The 18,189-nt window shown below is 39.3% G+C and overlaps 1 protein-coding gene across 1 annotated transcript in view; it reads right to left on the bottom strand.

Moving 5' to 3' along the window:
* Positions 1-2,892, bottom strand: part of TTC21B (tetratricopeptide repeat domain 21B) — a 94,780-nt gene extending 91,888 nt beyond the window's left edge. Inside the window, exon 1 of the mRNA XM_069574303.1 lies at positions 2,419-2,892. Coding sequence (XP_069430404.1) covers positions 2,419-2,439 — 21 coding nt within the window. The 5' untranslated portion in view covers positions 2,440-2,892. The remainder of the gene's footprint in view (positions 1-2,418) is intronic.
* Between the last annotated feature and the right edge of the window lie 15,297 nt (positions 2,893-18,189).

Below are 18,189 nucleotides of genomic sequence, written 5' to 3'. Positions count from 1 at the left end.
CAAAAAGGCATATATACCCCAATGTTCACAGCAGTACTATTTACAATAGCCAGGACATGGAAGTAACCTAAATGTCCCTCAACAGAGGAATGGATAAAGACATGTAGTACATGTATATACACACATGTAATGGAATGTTAATAATAAAAATGCCATTTTGCAGCAACATGGATAAACCTAGAGATTATCATACTAAGTGAAGTCAGAAAGACTAATAACATGTGATATCACTTATATGTGGAATTAACATACAACACAAATGAACACAGAAACAGATTCACAGACAGAGAGAAGAGACTGGTGGTAGCCAGGGAGGAAGGGAGACAGGGAAGGGATAGATTGGGAATTTGGGAGTTAGCAGAAACTATTATATAGAGAATGGATAAACAACAAGGTCTCTACTATAGCACAGGGAGCTACATTCAATATCCTGTGATAAACCACAATGGGAAAGAATATGGAAAAGAATTAACTCAGTTAATTATAACTGAGGCACTCTGCTGTACACTAGAACTACAACATTGTTAATCAACCATACTTCAATAAAACAAAGTTTTTAAAAGACTGAAAAGTAGTGTAGCAAATGCAAGAAAAGAGCTTATAAACTGCTTTGGGAATGCAGGAGAGTGAGGTTGGGGTATGGGAGGAGAGAAGAGTAAAATTCTTGGGGAGGACTTAGAAACTGATTCTATTCACAAACTCCTACTTCCTACATACATACTCTTACCTATTCCTCTTCATGATTCATAAGGAAGTCGGCCAAAAGAGGAACTCAAACAACACAGAGGGCAGAATTAAGCCATGATTCACCGGGACCGGGTAAGGATGGAGAGGACTAAAGCCATCCTTGTATGCTGGAGCGGGGACTGGCACACTGCGGCCTATGGGCCACATCTGGCCTGCTGCCTGCTTTCACACAGCCAGCAAGTCAACATGTTCAAATGGTGGAGGAAAAAAAAGAAGAAAAATATAACATATGAAACTTACATGAAATTCAACTTTCAGTGTCCGTAAGTAAAGTTTTATTGGAACAAAGCCACGCTCATTTGCTTAAGTATTGTCTATGGCTGTTTTTGTGCTATGACGGCAGACTCGATACCACAGAGACGCTATGGTCGATAATGCCTGAATATGTACCACCTGGCCCATTATAGAGAAAGTTTGCCATTTCTAGAGGCTTAAGTAGAACAGAGATTATTAGAAGAGGAGGTTGGAGAAAAAGCTGGGGTCAAGAAGGACCTCCTATTGAGTTGATTCTCTAGTCTAAGTGATGACACTTAAGACTAGAACTTCTAAAATCAACACTTTTTAGCATGAGAAGTGTTTTTATTGAAAAGTTCATTTAGGTGGCAATTTGAAGAACTCATTTACAGGGACGGGGAAAGCTCCACAGGAAAATAAAGTTTCAGACAAAAAAGCAAAAGACACTATCACTTGGCTAAGTGTTCTCCATCCACTCATCACCAGCAAACACGCTACACACTGCATTCACCTGTTTATGGACTAACTCCTCCCCTCCTCAAATGTAGAAAAATTTGAGAGGGTTTTTCTTAGCTTTATTATTGCAGGGCTTATTATCTGCAGGGTTTATTATCTTCAGGGCTTAGAACAATGCTAGACACATGGGACACATTCAATAAACATTTGTTGAATTAATTTAATTAAGGTTTTCGCCAGCAATAGACTATAAAATCGATGAAGGCGGGGACTGTTCTATTCATTACTATCCCCAGTTCCACTGGACACACACAGTGAGCCCTCCTTCAACATGTGTTGAACAAGGGAATCAGTGAACAAATGAATGGAGATCATGATCTTAAAAAGTAACTTATTTAATTTCCAAGTTTCACATCTTTGTTTTCGTATCATCATTTCTTGTGGATCATTAAATATTTGCCAAAGAGATGCATCAGTGATAAACAGAGAAGTTTTTGTTCAGTCGCTTAGTCGTGTCCGACCATCACCCTAATACTTCATTTTCAAGCCTATGTCTTTAATTGATTTCATAAAATCTTTTTGCTCCTTTACTGTCGCTGGGGGATTGCTGACACTAGTTTGCTGGAGTCCTTAAAAATCGCACCTCGGAGTCGCACTCGGTGTCATAAAGTGACTAAAAACCTTATGTGCAAACAAGGTACAAAAAAAGTAAACACGACCAGCAGGGTAGGACAAGCACACTAACGGCAATTCGGAAGGCAGCGCGTGGGGAACGCTGCCCGACATGCATATAAGCAGGGTCGGCGGAGGGAGAGCAGGTGATGTAAATCACAGGCCGGCGCCCCAAACGGGGACACCCAGCCAGACTGGGCAGCGGGCACAGCAAGTAACAACGGCTTCGCCCGGTCGGCGCGCTTCCCCACGCCCCCCAGCCCCTCGCCATCCCCCCACAGCAACACGCGGCATGTCCTGCCCGCTCACCTTCAGCCCCTGCGAGTCCATGGCTTCTCCAAGGCCAGGCCGCAGGCCTCCTGATCGAGCGCCTGCCGAAGCCTAACAGCAGAGACAGGGGCTCCAGCCCTGCCGCCCAGGCCCAAACTCGCTCGGGACGCGGCGGGAGGGGCGGGGCGGACCCGAGCCGCCATTGGCTGCCAGTGTGAGGGGGCGGGCCCTCGCGGCAGGGATTGCAGGTCCAGGCGCCGGCGGGGAGCTGGAGGGAGGGCTGCGCAGGGGAAAGGGGGCCGTACCCACCGGATGCCCGGGAGGTAGAGAGGTCAAACGCAGAAACGACCCTAGGAGGGCGGTGGGAGGGGGGTGCCCAGGATGAGCAATTAAAGAATGAAGGAAATGGAAGAGAGCGGAGGGATAAGGGCAGGTCTGTTTCCCATCACTGACTACAAAGAAAGACACCATTTTCTGCATGCTAGAGTAGAGGCAGGTTCCCGCAGTGCGGCTGTTTAGAAGGCCTCCCCAGCTCAGGAAAAAGCCTTGAACTTTCTCGTGTAGTAGTTGCATTATGGCCTCAAGGTGGCGCAGAAAAATCACACTTGGGCCCATCTTTGCAAGCATTGCTGGAAATCTCGCGTTTCCTGTTAGAATGCACTTTAAATTAGTCCTTAAAGAAAAAAAAAAAAAAGCTCTTTTTTACTCCCCGATAATGCTGCTGCTGCTGCTAAGTCACTTCAGTCGTGTCTGACTCTGTGTGACCCCATAGACGGCAGCCCACCAGGCTCCCCCGTCCCTGGGATTCTCCAGGCAAGAACACTGGAGTGGGTTGCCATTTCCTTCTCCAATGCATGAAAGTGAAAAGTGAAAGTGAAGTCGCTCAGTCGTGTCCAACCCACAGCGACCCCATGGACTGCAGCCTTCCAGGCTTCTCCGTCCATGGGATTTTCCAGGCAGGAGTACTGGAGTGGGGTGCCATTGCCTTCTCCGCCCCGATAATGAGAGGAGCTAATAAAGTAACCTAGTTTTTCAGTTAAAAATAATATTGCTTATTTTAAACTGAGAATAGATTTAATCTCTACGCAAACTTTTATGTTTGTACCAGTTAGGCAACTGTCAGTTGCTGATAGATTTCTTAAGTTATTTAGTGAATTAAATTGAAATGTAATAAATTAAGAGATTTCGTATTTCTGCTTAAAGATATTTTCAAAGTAAGATTTGAGGTTTTGGTAATCTTTGTAGAATCTTTACACGGATTCCAAATTTCAGTCCTAATTATTTTAATTTAGTTGATATAATTGAGAGTTGCCTTAAGCAGATCTTAAATTTGTCGAGCAGTCAAAAGACATTAACCTTTTTATATGCCAGGAGTTTAGGTAATGTCAATCTTGTGGGAAAGAATGACTAAGATAACAGGCTCCAATGCTAGGCAATATTTCTCACTGGTTTTCCTTAAGAGTGCATTCTTCTCAAAGAGGCACATATTATTTCATAAAGACTAGTTCTTATTTGTTTGTTTCCATAATTTATAGTCAAGCTAAATGTTTGTGGTGAGGGACAGCTGGTATTACCTGCTGGTCTGATTTTCAGAGTCTGCGGGTTAATCCATAGTTGGTATGCAGCAGAGAATACCAGAAACCAAGGTCCTCATCAAATAATGCTGAAGCTGAAGCTCCAATGCTTTGGCCACCTGATGCAAAGAGCTGAGTCATTAGAAAAGACCCTGGTGCTTGGAAAGATTGAAGGCAGGAGGAGAAGGAGAAGATGGAGGGAGAGATGGTTGGATGGCATCACCGACTCAATGGACATGAGTTTGATCGAGCTCCGGGAGATGGTCAGGGACAGGGAAGCCTGGCGTGCTGCAGTCCATGGGGTGACAGAGTCAGACATGACTGAGGAACTGAACTACAAGGTCGTGGTCAGCATATATAATCTTAAACTGTATGCTTTTAGTTTCAAGTAAAGAGTCCATCTGGAAGAAAATTTCTGAGAATTACAGTTAAAGGAGCAGATGATCAAGGTACCTTTCTGAGATCTTTAAAGTCTAAACTTGGACTGTCAGACCATTGGAAGGCAGCACACTTACACCATGTTAATTTATGAAATTCCCTTCATTCAGTTTTGTTCTAAGGTTAAAGTATTTAGCACAAATCACCATATCTGGCACTCTATGAGTGTTTTTTGGATTAAAACTACTTTGGAAATTTGCTTTGATACTCCTGGTAACTTGTTCCTTGCGTAAGGTTCCATGGTCTTTTGTTCCCATGGGCTTCCCTGGTGGCTTAGATGGTAAGGAATCTGCCTGCAAAATGGGAGACCTGGGTTCAGTCCCTGAGTTGGGAAGATTCCCTGGAGAAGGGAATGGCCACCCACTCCAGTGTTCTTGCCTGGAGGATCCCATGGACAGGGGAACCTGGTGGGCTACAGTCCATGGGGTCACAGAGAGTGAGACATGACTGAGCGACTAACACTTTATTCCAGGCAGATGGGACAACCATTCCTTCTAATACTTTCTCTTACTTTGCTTTGAGCCCTTTCTCCATCTGAAAAAAGCCTACTCTTTTTTCAGAATTCATCTCAACTCTTACTCTCTATGAAGCCTTTAATGATTGCCATAACTGATTGAATGTGTGAGACTGCATGGTACAGTGGCAAGAACATGGTCTCCTAGACTGAGATGAAACCCCCTGGTGTGCTGTTATTTTCATGACTTGGGAAGGTTAATTTCCTGAGCTTAATTTTCCATATTTACCAAAGAAACTAAATATCTAATAATAGACAAAAAGTTCCTGACACATGATAGACATTCTATAACCATTCATAAAACACATAAGTGTTCTGTAAGACTTAACACACTTTTATATATTTTTTTGTATTATAGCTATGGTGCATTTTTTATTCATTTAATCTTTTCTACTTAATGGGGAGTACCTTAGAGCCACACAGTATAGTGAAGTGGGGATCAGCCTGGTCCCTGGAGTAGGCCACATGTGCGTGCTAAGTCGCTTCAGACGTGTGTGACTCTTTGCAACCCTATGGACTGTAGCCCGCCAGACTCCTTTGTCCTTGGGATTCTCTAGGCAAGAATACTGGAGTGGGTTGCCATGCCCTCTCCAGCGGATCTTCCCAACCCAGGGATTGAACCTGCACCCCCTGCACTGCAGGTGGATTCTTTACCACTGAGCCACCAGGGAAGCCCTGCAATCAAATTTTGGTACCACCATTCCCTAGCTGTTTACTTGGACAAGTTATTTAACTTTCCTGTGCTTCTGCTGTAAAGTGAGACTAATACCTCAGAATGCTGTTAAGGTTAAATGAGTTAATATTTAATGAACACAGCAGTGTTAGTCACTGAATAACTTTAACTTCTAGTTAATTATACTCTCAGCTTCTCCAAACACAGGCCCAGTATTGATCCCATAAGCATCTAGCACATCTTATAGCCCTGGTTTGGGAAGATCCGCTGGAGAAGGAAATGGCAGCCCACTCCCGTATTCTTGCCTGGAAAATCCCATAGATCGTGGAGCCTGGTAGGCTACCATCCATGGGGTCGCAAAGAGTCGGACACAACTGAGCGACTTCAAAAAAAAAAAAGGACTGTTAAAGCCCTTTAGTTGTGCTTCTGTTTGGCTTTCTTCTCCTCAATTCCTACCTCAATACACTTGTATCTATGTTATTTTATGATATATTTGAGAAATTAAAGGAAAACGCTTAAGAAAAATAGGTGGTGCTGGTGAAGACAAGAGTAAAGGTAAGTATGAAAAAAATAAAAAAGATAAACATATGACATTATTAAACTTGGGAGCTGGAAAGAACTTTAGAATCAATCATCCAATCTCTGTATTTTACAGATGAAACCCCCAAATATGAAATAATCTAACCAAAGCCCCCCCCCACCAAGTTTTCTGTTCCCAACCTAGCCTTCAAAGCAGTTATGAATAATAAAGAGATAATGTGTTTATTTTTTCTTAAGGCTATTTTACTATAAAGTTGAGCAAGAAAATGTAGAGGGCAAATATGTACTATCCAAATAAACTGGCACATAGTTAGTCTCAGAGGTGACACTATGGAAAAGTTAGAAGTTAACTGGAGTCAGAACTGCTGAAATCTGAGTTAAGGCTCTATTCCTTAAAGTTAATAACTTTGCAGTTTAGGGCAAAGTTGTTTACTTTTCTCTGCTTTGGTTTATACATTTGCAATGGATAGTTGGGAATGGGACTGTAATACTTGTTTTGTTAGTGTGTAGACTAAATGAGATTATGTGAAAATGTTTCAAAGATTGAAAAGCACCTTGTAAAAGTTCATAGCACACTTATAAGAAAACTTCATAGCACAGTTACAGGAAGGCTCCTTTCCTCACTATGCGGCAAGCCATCTTACCTCTCTGAGATTAGGATCTGGTCCATGTGTTCTCTAGTGCTCTTTTCTTCTCCAAATAGCACAGAACACACAGTACCATTCTTTTGAGTTGTGCATGAAGCATGGTGTCTGCTGATGCAAAAAATAACTTGTAACTCATCCCTTTAAATTTGTCATAACTCATCCCTTTAAAATTCTCCAGTTTTACTCATTTAAGTAAATTAGGGAGATGCTGTTAATGATCAGGCACTTACCTTTCATATCTCCTTTGCTAAGTGATATTATGGAGAAAGTTAGAAGTGATCTGAGTTCTAACTGTGTGTTGCTTAATCATTCGTGCATTCCATTCACCAAATGTTAAATGAATACCAGTGACAGAGAATAAAATTCTTGTCGTCTTCTCCAAGAATTTAAAGTCTAGTAAAGGTAGACAGACATTGAATAAATATTCACCAAAGGAAATGGAAAAATTATAAGCAGTGACAGCTTTAACAGCTATTTTAGTAAGTGCAATAAACAGACTAAACTGCAGTTACAGGGATTAATATACCAAGAATGAAATGAAACTCACATCACTCGTAGTCCAAGGAATCCTTCCACTCAACTCCTTCAATTAACTTCTTTTAGACTACTGAATGGTAACTGTTTTTCTTTTAAAATACCTGAGAAGCTCAGATAACTGATGGCTAAGAAATTTGTTTCTGGCTCACCTGATGTAACAAATGTTTCTACTCAAATACCATGACAGAGATTTACCAGGGGTTATTTTTTTTCTTGGTGTTCTTGACTATATGTTGACATTTCATCTATGCAAAAGTAGGAGAGAGAAAACAGAAAAACACATTTCAGAAGAGTTTGGTATTTTGAAATAGAAACAATGAATTATTAAAAATGTTTAAACTTGTGATATACTGAATATCTTGACAAGATGCCATCTGTCTTCTACTCCTTTAAAGAATCTTTTTCTGATTGATAGAATAAGAAGAGAAAAATAGCAATCATTCTCCCTCTGTCTGGTGTGACATTAGGTAGATAGTACATTGCTTTAGATTTTACTCCCATAGGTCCAAGCTCACTTCTGAAAAATCTTCCTCAACGTCAAATTCACACTGCACATCTTCCTAGACACTCTGTTATTTCTGAATGTGAGATAACCAGACCTCTGCTCTAATTTTTGTCTTAAGGTTGAGAAGAATCAGCCTTAGCTCTCTAAGAATCTGATTCTGGAGGACTTTGTTTATGGCAGTGTTTCCAAGCAGTCCCAAAGCTCCTTGGAGGCAAACTATGCTAAAGATCAAGTGCTGAGTTTGCAAAAATAAAGGAGCAAATAGCGACTTTGTGCCTGCCCAGTCGACTCGGTTATGCAGGATGGTATGCTCTAGCATGATCTTCTTTGGGTACTTCCAACCCAATTCTCACTCATTCTCCTCTCTCAGCTTTCCCTTGGTCTTTCCCCTCCCTGAATAGATTTCAGCATCTCTTGTGTTAACAGCCACTGTGTGATGCCTCTGTTCCACAGGATTGCCGCTGCTTCCCAGCTTGTGATTCCGACGTGCTTGCCCTAAATAACCTCTCCCTCCGCCAGCCTGACTTCTTTATCTGTGACAAATGAGGCCAGAAGTTCATTGGAGCCTCACAGTGACTAAGTGAAAGTGCCTCCATCCCAAAGACACTGCCTCCATCTCCCTGGGGAGGAGAACCCTTCCATTCAGAGATAAGCCTGGAGGCAGAGTTTTTGCTTTCCCTAACAGCTAATATATATTTTTTCTCACCTCAAAGTATCCAGATTTTCTCTCTCCTTACATCCATCTCCTGGTTTCTAGGCACTGGGCTTTCCTTATTAGCACTATTGCTTGTCTGAATCAGTTGAATTAAAACGAGGGACTTCCCTGCTGGTCCAGTGGCTAAGACTCCTCACTCCCAGTGCGGGGGATGCAGGTTCAGTCCCTGGTTGGGAGCTAAGATCCCACATGTGGCAACCAAGAGTTAACATGCTGTAAATAAAGATCCTGAGTGCTGCAACTAAAACTCGGTATATAGCCAAATAATTAAATAATAAATTCTGAAAAAGAATAAAATGGCTGGAGCTCCTCCCTCAAAACCCCTGCTCATAAATCCATGTATAACTGGGGTCAATTTATGGCAGGATATTTTTCCACAAATTTTTGAGAATTTTCAATCATACAGAAGAGTTGAACATCACAATAAACACCCCTCTACTCACCACCATAGAACTTTCCTGAGATCCTGTATCCTACTGCTTTTTGTATTTTGCCATCCTCCTTGATTCGTGTGGATGGTTGGACCATTAGTATTTTTGTAGCAGGGTGGAAGTAAAAGCCCTTAGAAAGGTGGCTGCTAGCTATATGAAGCTGTTTACATTTTCATGATGGTTAACTAAAATTACAAGTTAGATTCATCAATTGCACTCGCCACATTTCAAATGCTCAGTTGCCACATGTGGCTAGTGGTTGCTGGATTGGGACAGCACAGAGGTCATTTGCATCATATGAGGAAATTGTATTTTATGGCACTTTAAAAGCTCTTGGGTCTTCTGTAGAGAAATAAGTTTATTTAAGAAATGAGTCTGGGTTTCTTGGTGGGTAAGAGGAGCCAAAGAATTGTATCTAAGGCAAGAGAGGGAGGCAATACATGCTAATGTCAAGTGCTGAGTTTGCAAAAACTTAGCACTTGAGTTTGTCCTTGAAACCAGGACAGGACCCAAAAGCAATAGGGTCCTGTGATTCCTAGGGCCCCACCCCCTCTTCTGAGACAGTGTGCCCAGAAGGAGGCAAAACTTCGGAAAAACAGTTCCATGGTGTGCCCAGCAGAGTTGAGTCTAAAATACTGACCCTCAGGGATCCAGTGTGGCCAAAAGTTTGCCCTTAGAAGCTATGATGGGCTTCCCATTTACGGAACACCCTATAAGCCTCTGGGATTCCGGTGGAATCCTAGGAGAGAAGACTGTAATATTGAATGAGATTAAATTTCCTGGCAGTCCAATGGGACTGATGCTCGGCTTTGAATTTTACTAGATTTAAAAGAAGAGGTAGAAATTTCTTGTTTCATGCCCATATAAAATTTAGTGAAGGACTCCCCTAGCAGCTCAGACAATAAAGAATCCACCTACAATGCAAAAATTAGTGAAAACAGTGAAAAAATATACATATATATACACATAATTTTTCAAAGAGAATTTAAATTACATTCTTTTATATCATTCATGGAATATATAAGAATTAAATATCATCAGATGGGCTAATAGTATTTGGCATACCTCCCCATTTTCATTCTCTGGCAGTCATTGTTTTTGAATAATAATAGTATGTCATGCAGCTCCTACCATCTGAAATATGACACTGTCATACAGGCTGATTGTGTTAGGTTCCCTGCAAAAAAAAAAAAAAAAAAAAAGAGAAAGTATTATTGGCTCTGTGTGGTTGTTCCTAAATTTCAAGATATTGTGAAGGATGCTTTCAGTGCAGTTTGCAATATCTATTCAAGGTGGTAGGTTATTCATTTATTCGACTTTTTAAAAAGTTCAATATAGGCACTGTTCCATACCATGTAGGATGGGCATGGTTCCTTCCCTTACAGATGTTATGGTTGTAGAATTATTTGTCCTGGAAGATATATTGAGAGATGAAAAATTCAAGAGTATCCTGTGATCCTTTCAAAGAGAAGCTCCTACACAGTACCTGTTGAAATTCATTCACTGAATCCCTTGTCCCAGCACAGAGTTGTTTTTCCCAGAGGAAAAAAGGGAATTTTTCCCTAATTTTTTACAAAGGCCTATATGAGCTAATTGTGTTCCTGATGTTAGAACTCCTTTTCTTTGGTAAAGCTAAATCACATAGGTTTAAATGTAAGCTGCCTTGTTATTATTCAGCCCAGATTGCTGGGAAGTCTTTAGATACATAACACGACCATACTGAATCAAACTCGGTAACTCAAGAGATGCTACTTGGTGATGTGTCCTTTCTGATTTTTGAGTATTTTATTAATTAAGTACTACAGTCAACTAATGATGAGTTCCTAAAGGCCTTAACCTTACCCAGTTACCAATCACTCAGACGGATTTCTCAGACTTCCTGCTTATAAGACCTTCCTGGGAAGCTTGTTATAACTTTCTTCTACTGCTTTCTAACAGCACGATTCAATAGACATTTTTAGGCCCTTTCCTGATGATTCTGATTTAATTTGAGATGAGACTTAGAACTAATTTTTTTTCTTTTTTTAAATATAAATTTATTTATTTTAATTGGAGGTTAATTACTTTGCAATATTGTATTGGTTTTGCCATACATCAACATGAATCCACCACAGGTATACATGGGTTCCCCATCCTGAACCCCCCTCCCTCCACCCTCCCCATACCATCCATCTGGGTCGTCCCAGTGCACCAGCCCCAAGCATCCAGTATCATGCATCGAACCTGGACTGGCGATTCATTTCATATATGATATTATACATGTTTCAATACCATTCTCCCAAATCATCCCACCTTCTCCCTCTCCCACAGAGTCCAAAAGACTGTTCTATATATCTGTGTCTCTTTTGCTGTCTTGCATACAGAAACTAAAATTTTAACTATTGTCCTGGTAGGCTTTTAGATGAGTTGTTTTTTTTTTTTTTTTTAATGCCCTAAGATTATTGAAAGGTAAGAGAGGTTATCTAATAGACCCAAAGACTTGGAGCCCACCACACTGAAGTTATCTTTGGATTGATTTGGCCATTTAAAGCATAGTCCAGAGAGAATACAATGGAAATGCCAAGATTGGATGTGGGGAAAGAAGAGTAGAATCATAAAGTTCTAAGATGTGCCTGACTAGATTTACACTAAACTGCATGCAATTAACTGCCTAATGAGTTTCACTTTAGCAAATGGTAGCATGTTACAAATAGGACAACCTCTGCTGCATATGAATCAAGTCCTTCCTCACTCTCCTTGTCTCTGAAAAAAAAAAAAAATCTGTCTGCATAATTTAGCCATTCTCCATAAATCCTATTTTCCATATCCTTGCATGCTTATGGGATTGAAATCTTACAGTTAGTATATTTTGCTCTAGCATTGCACCTACTTGAGGATATCAGTCAGTATAACTCAATAGACATTTTTCCTGTGGTAGGGCAAATGGCTGCATTTATGACTGAGGTTGATCACAAGCACAATCTGTTTGCCTTCAGAAACGTGTGTTTTCTGTGACTGCAAGAAATACTGCTGAATAAGGCATTTCTTCACCATCCTTGATGAACGAGGAACATTAATAATGCATATAAGAGTCAGGCCAAATGATATTGAAGGAAAAACATGGTCCAGAAGCCCTAATTCCTTTTAGAGATTAAATTTTAAATGGCAAGCTCAATAGTTCCATCATAGCACAGAAGGAGGTGAATATTATGTAATCCTTGAGTTCTAGAGAGTCAAAAGTCAATTTATGTTTTACTCTTATACCTTGCAAACATTTCTGGATATACAAATATGTATAACTACACTCGTATCTATATTTATTTCTTTATAAGTAACAAAAACAGTATATGTTCTCTTATGGATGTAATTTATGTCTGTTTAAATATTTATTATATAAATCCAATATTGCTATAAAATACTAAGGCTAATTTTCATTTGTAACTTTTGTGATGTTTTATTCTTTTATATATCTTGCATATAATGATATCCCTGTGAAAAAACATATAAGAGGGAAAGATCCCAGAGTGGTAAATAATGCTTTCAAAAATAGAACTACTTAGAACAGTGCTAAAAATTAGCTAATTTGCCCATTTACCAAATATCTAGAGAGCACCTTCTCTGTAAAAAGTTACTGTAGAGGATACAATGGTATTTAAGGCCAATTTCTGCCAATTGTACACTTTCTGGTATGTGTATTCTTATGGCAGAAGTGGAGGAGAAGGGTGATGAGAGGAAGAAAACCATTTTAAACTACGGTGTCATGGTAGTTTTAGTCCATACAAATGGAACATGGAGGTGATCCTACGTCCTGCTTTGCCCAGGAGAGTCCTCACTGATGCTTGTTGCTTTAGCATAATTATTAATTGTCTCTCCCTTTGCTTTCAAAACTGTCCAGGTGTAAACATATACATCAAATTCCATAGAAGTTCACAGGAGAGAAAAACCTCTTCCAGTAATAAGACACAAGGAAAATGTCACTGAATCCTGAAGGATGCGTTTGATTTCAGAGGTAGAAAGACAGATAAGGAAGCACTCAAGGGTTATGTTCCATCATTGCTTACCTGTATTCTTCCAGCAACTTCTCAAATTATGACCCTGCTTTTTGGCAATCTGCAGAATATACATTTTGACCACTATTCTATAATATTTCTGCTATCTGAACTGCCCCACCCTTCTCATTCTTCAAATCCAGGTCAGAGTTTACAGTTATAACTGTCCCTGAATCCTCCTTCCAAGCCTCTAATCCAAGGTTGTAGAGTTACTCACCCATTCCTCTATGTATTCTGTAATTTGTACTTACTTTTGCTGAGCCTGAAGGAAGACTCCAAACAGTAACAGAGTGAGAAAGCAGGTTGACTTCTGGCTAATTTTCCTGGTGGTTGAGAGGACTAGAACATGGTCAAATCAGTTTTGGATATATGAAATTGAAGATGATAGACAAAGTATGCAAGTATAAAAGACCAACAGAAAGTTAGAATTGTAACTCAAAAAAAGAGGCTGATGCTGCAGAAGAAATCTGATAGGAGAGGGGAAAAATTAAAAAGTGAAGGCAAAGATCCTAAAGAAAGAAGAGACCTAGAAAAGCTTAGTTTTTATGGAAGGCAAGGGAAGACGCAATTCAGTGAAGGAGGTGGTGATGACCATCTTCATCAAATTCTAAAAAGCTATAAAAAATATGATAAAGACTGAATAAAGATAATTGAATTTGAGTAACTATAGACTGGTTGGAGGTAGAACCAGATTTGAGAACACTGAAGAGAATGAGAAGGTGCTTTGTAAGAAAAAGATTCAAAATTAGTTTGATATTTGAATCTGTTGTGGTTTAGTTGCTAAGTTATGTCCGACACTTGCAACCCCATGGACTGTAGCCCACCAGTCTCCCTGTCCATAAGATTTTCCAGGCAAGAATACGGAAATGGGCTGCCATGGTAGAGTCTCAATGTATTTCAAACAGCTTGAAGAAGAAAGATAAAACTTGTATCTTAATGTTCTCTAACACACACCACACTGTGGCAAGTTAAACATGGGGTAGTGAATTCATGAAAGCTCATAAAGTAAATTGGATTTCCTATAACAGCATATTTTTAATGAAGAATTTATATTAAAATGTAATTTCCTATAAATTTATTTCAAGAACTTTCTGGTCTCCATCCCATGATAAATAAAGACTATATTCCTAGAAGACAAACAAAATGCTGCAGTTATCAATCGAATAGTTCTCTGACCATCTTGCTCTTCTAAGTAAACATTAAATAAAGAGATAATTCATGATATCCAGAAATAGAGTATATATAGTTCTGTTCCACATGGATAATGTTCTTTCTTCCTTTCTTCACCTTTTGTATTTTCAAGTCTTTTCTTCATAGTGTTATTGAGAAGGATAATGACCAGCATAGCATATGAATACTCCATGTGCCTATGTCAATAAGAATATTCACAGCCAAATTATCTCATCAATATCATTGGGACCTATATTTCATTTAATTTTAACCAAGAGTGAAAGTGTTGAGTATAGAACCCTGAATTTAAAAGGTATTTTTAAAAAAAGGAATGATCTATGAACAATGAGAAAAAATGCATAAGGGCTGAGAAAAGTTATTTTTCAAGATTAGAAAGGCAATTTTGAAAGTGCAAAGTTGGACAGAAAGAAGCAATCAAAAGGAGAGAATAAAGACACAAGAGAGGGCAATAACTCAACACTGAGTACTCAGTTGACATTGCAGATTATCTATTACTGATGTCAAGAATTTCTTGGTGATGCAGTTTCCCCAACAATACTCGATTGTCCGGAATATTTTTCTCCTCTAGTGCCTTTGCTGCCACACTGACTGAATCAGTGTTAATTGACAATTTAGGAGAATATTCGCATGTTCCAGGAAGGACAGTACTATAAGTGCTATTGTACATGATTAAAGCAATAATATTTTGATTATGAACATTTCAATACATTCATAGTTGACTAAGAAGCATTCATCTTATTACATAATAGTATGAAATTTAGTCCATGTATGGTAGAATAAATAATTATAGGACAAATTTATAGACTTTAATATAGTTTGTATAGTTCTAGCATCCAAACTTTTTGTTACACACATATGAACATACAAATTATGAGGCTGAGTACTGATTGTCTATCCCACTGGTTCCTAGACTCTTGATTTGCTGCATCAGTAAAATACAAATGGAAGGACCAACACAGGGTTGTCAATTTTTAATTTAGCTAAATAAAATACTAAAACAACCCACTATCATTTATTCTCACCATCATTTCAAAAAGAGCATTTTAACATAAAATGTTTTTAGTCTTTGGAAATGGAACATTAAAAAGGCATATTTTTACAGTAAAGTTCTTTAAATTGAATATGTTTAGCTTTATAAATGTTTATCACATCATTCGTAATTTCCAAGGTTAACTGTGGCATGTGAAATACTTGTCATGTGGGTGCTGGCCTGTAGAGCTGTGTTTGAGGGTGCTGGTTGGTACTTAAAATTTCTGGACCCCAGGGACTCATATAGCCCATAAGACACATTCTGATACAATACAGGCAGGATCACCAGAGTTTAGATCACAAGTTTCCAATTTAGTAGATCTAGCTTCAAATACTGGAGTCTTAACCACTATGCCACAGATCTCTCCTAAAAATGTTCTTTAGTAACATAAGGGTTACCACAAAGGATAAGGAATGTACTCCTTTGTCTCTTCAAAAACACAACTTCTGGAAAACAAGAATAGTAATTAACATGCAGTGTTCTTTGAAGTAATTAGAAATAGTTTATCTAATTTTAAGAGTAGAATCATAAATTCCGGGACACAGAAAAACAGGTGATAAAGTGAATACACACACACATACATACTGCAGTAACACAAGAGTGACAAAAAAATCACTTCCTTGCAGACACACACATGCATCTATATCAACGTTTACGTGCACACATATACACAGAGAGTTCATTGCCCTTCCTGTGTTAAGTCTCTCAGTCGTGTCCGACTCTTTGCAACCCCATGGACTGTAGCTCACCAGGCTCCTCTGTCTGTGGAATTCTCCAGGCAAGAATACTGGAGTGGTTGCCATTTCCTTCTCCAGGGGATCAACTCGAACCCAGGTCTCCCGCATTGCAGATAGAAATTTTTACCATCAGAGTCACCAGGGAAGTCCTTTAATTGTCCTTCAGTCCCACTCAAAAGTGAGTTGCAGACATCATCCCACTCATTCCTAAATACTTTAATGTGCATTTTCTGAGAGTAAGGATATTACCCATAATTATGCAATAGCCTCATTTAAATTTTATAAAATTAAAGAAATTAAAATACTTTTATAATACTAGTACTTAATTGAGTCCATATTCAAATTTAGTCAGTATTCCCAGTAACATTCATAATTATTACTATTTTTCCAGTCCAGTATTCAATCCAGAATCACATGTTGTATTTTGTTTTCATAACTCTTCAACCTCAAGTTGTTCCTTACCCTGTGTTTGCTTTTCATGACATTTCTAAAGAGTTCAGTCATTTCATAGAATGTCCTCAATTTGATTTTTCTTATGATTAAATTCTGGTTATGCCATTTTGACTGGATACCAAGAAGTGATGTCTTCTTCAGAACTGTCCCATAATTGATGAAGATAGTGTCTTCTAGGTATCTCCACATAAAATTTTAATGCAGAAGAGATACTTTGAGACAATGTAAATGTCCTATTCCTTGTCAAACTTTCACCCATGAGTTTTAGTATTCATTGATTCTTCTTGCATGAATGTCTCTATGATGGTTGCCAAGTGGTAATTTTTATCTTTATTATTTCTTCTACATATGTTAGTTAATATTCAACTGTGAGGAAGAGCTTTTCACTTTTTCCATTTATTTTGTGTTGGTACATGCTTGTGAATTCTTATTCAATGGATTATAATCTGTTACTATCTTTCACTATGTAAACATAATACCAAAATGACTATGGTGATTTATATGATTATGTTTCACCAATTTGCTTTGTATTTGAAAAGGTACCAGTGAGTACTGGTATGAATGTGGAATATTTAAAAAATCTATAGGGATTATCCTATAATCCTTATTTTTGTTGGTTAGAAATGGGAAATTCTTTTCAGAATTAGTTGTCCTGGTGTTTTAGAGCAATGATGTCATTAAGAGACAAGGTCAGGAAGCTGAAGGATAGGGAAAGGCCCTGTGTGTGACTGCTCTTCTCATCAAGGTCACGTTCCTCTTTCAGACTTCATAACTGACATTGTGCAAATCTGATAGTAAATGAGGCTTCTCTCTTCTCATAAATTTAGATGTTTCTTCAGCTGTCACTTTTATTGTTTGGACCACTCCAGTAACTGCTCCATGATCTCTGTGAAATCTGTGTTTGACTGGACTGTAGTTTCCCTAGTTACTCTTTCTCCGTCTACTAATGCTGGTTAGATTAAGCCTCCAAGCTGACCCAAGGCAAATCTTGGCCTATTGCCCACTTTCACAAGCTATTTTAATCACTGTTTCATCCAGGTAAGAGACAGATGGCACACTGAAATGAGGCAAGAGAGATGTTTTTCATGAAGGGCCATTTAAAAAGATGTCAGCAAGATAAAGGGGCCACAGGTCTAAGGGAGCAAGGCAGAGAGTGATGACCAGCCCCTCAACACAGTAGCTCTCATTGTAGGAGGGGCTGTCTGACTGGAAGCATGACCTTGTTGATGAAGGCAGCACTGCCAACCCAGAGCAACCTGTCAAAAATGACACTAGGGTATAAACACCCAGTTGTACCATTCTCCTGCTTTCGTGATGGTGTTTTCCTGCTGGGGTTTCCCATTGGCCAAACCCACTGAGATCTAGAGGGTAAGAAGCCAGTTGATTCAATTTACAAATTCACCCTAACACAGAGCATGATGGAGGAGCAGGAAGAGTGGTTTTGGAGGAGCAAACAAAAGACCCCACTCACACATAGCAACTTCTAATATTTTAATAGGTTTTGAGGGATTCAATTGTACCTTAAGTGGCCACCCACCCTTGCTTCTTGTTCTGCTGGAGCCTCCAGTTTATAATCTGCTGCTTGTAGTCCCTGGTAGGATACTCCCTCCAGTCTCATTCTTACCCCAAGTTTTCTTGCTCTCAGCCTGAATGGGTGTGTGCGTGTGGGGGTGTGTGTGTGGGTGTGTGGGTGTGTGGGTGTGTGTAGGTGGGTGGGTGTGTATAGCTCCCCTTCTCCCTCAATCTGTAGAATAAAACTTATCTTGTTACACAACATGGTTAACCAAAAGTAACTGG

The sequence above is a fragment of the Ovis canadensis genome, chromosome 2, assembly GCF_042477335.2.
Source record: "Ovis canadensis isolate MfBH-ARS-UI-01 breed Bighorn chromosome 2, ARS-UI_OviCan_v2, whole genome shotgun sequence".
NCBI lineage: Eukaryota > Metazoa > Chordata > Mammalia > Artiodactyla > Bovidae > Ovis > Ovis canadensis.
Note: the sequence above shows the minus strand (reverse complement) of the source record. Positions and strands in the feature narration are given on the sequence as shown.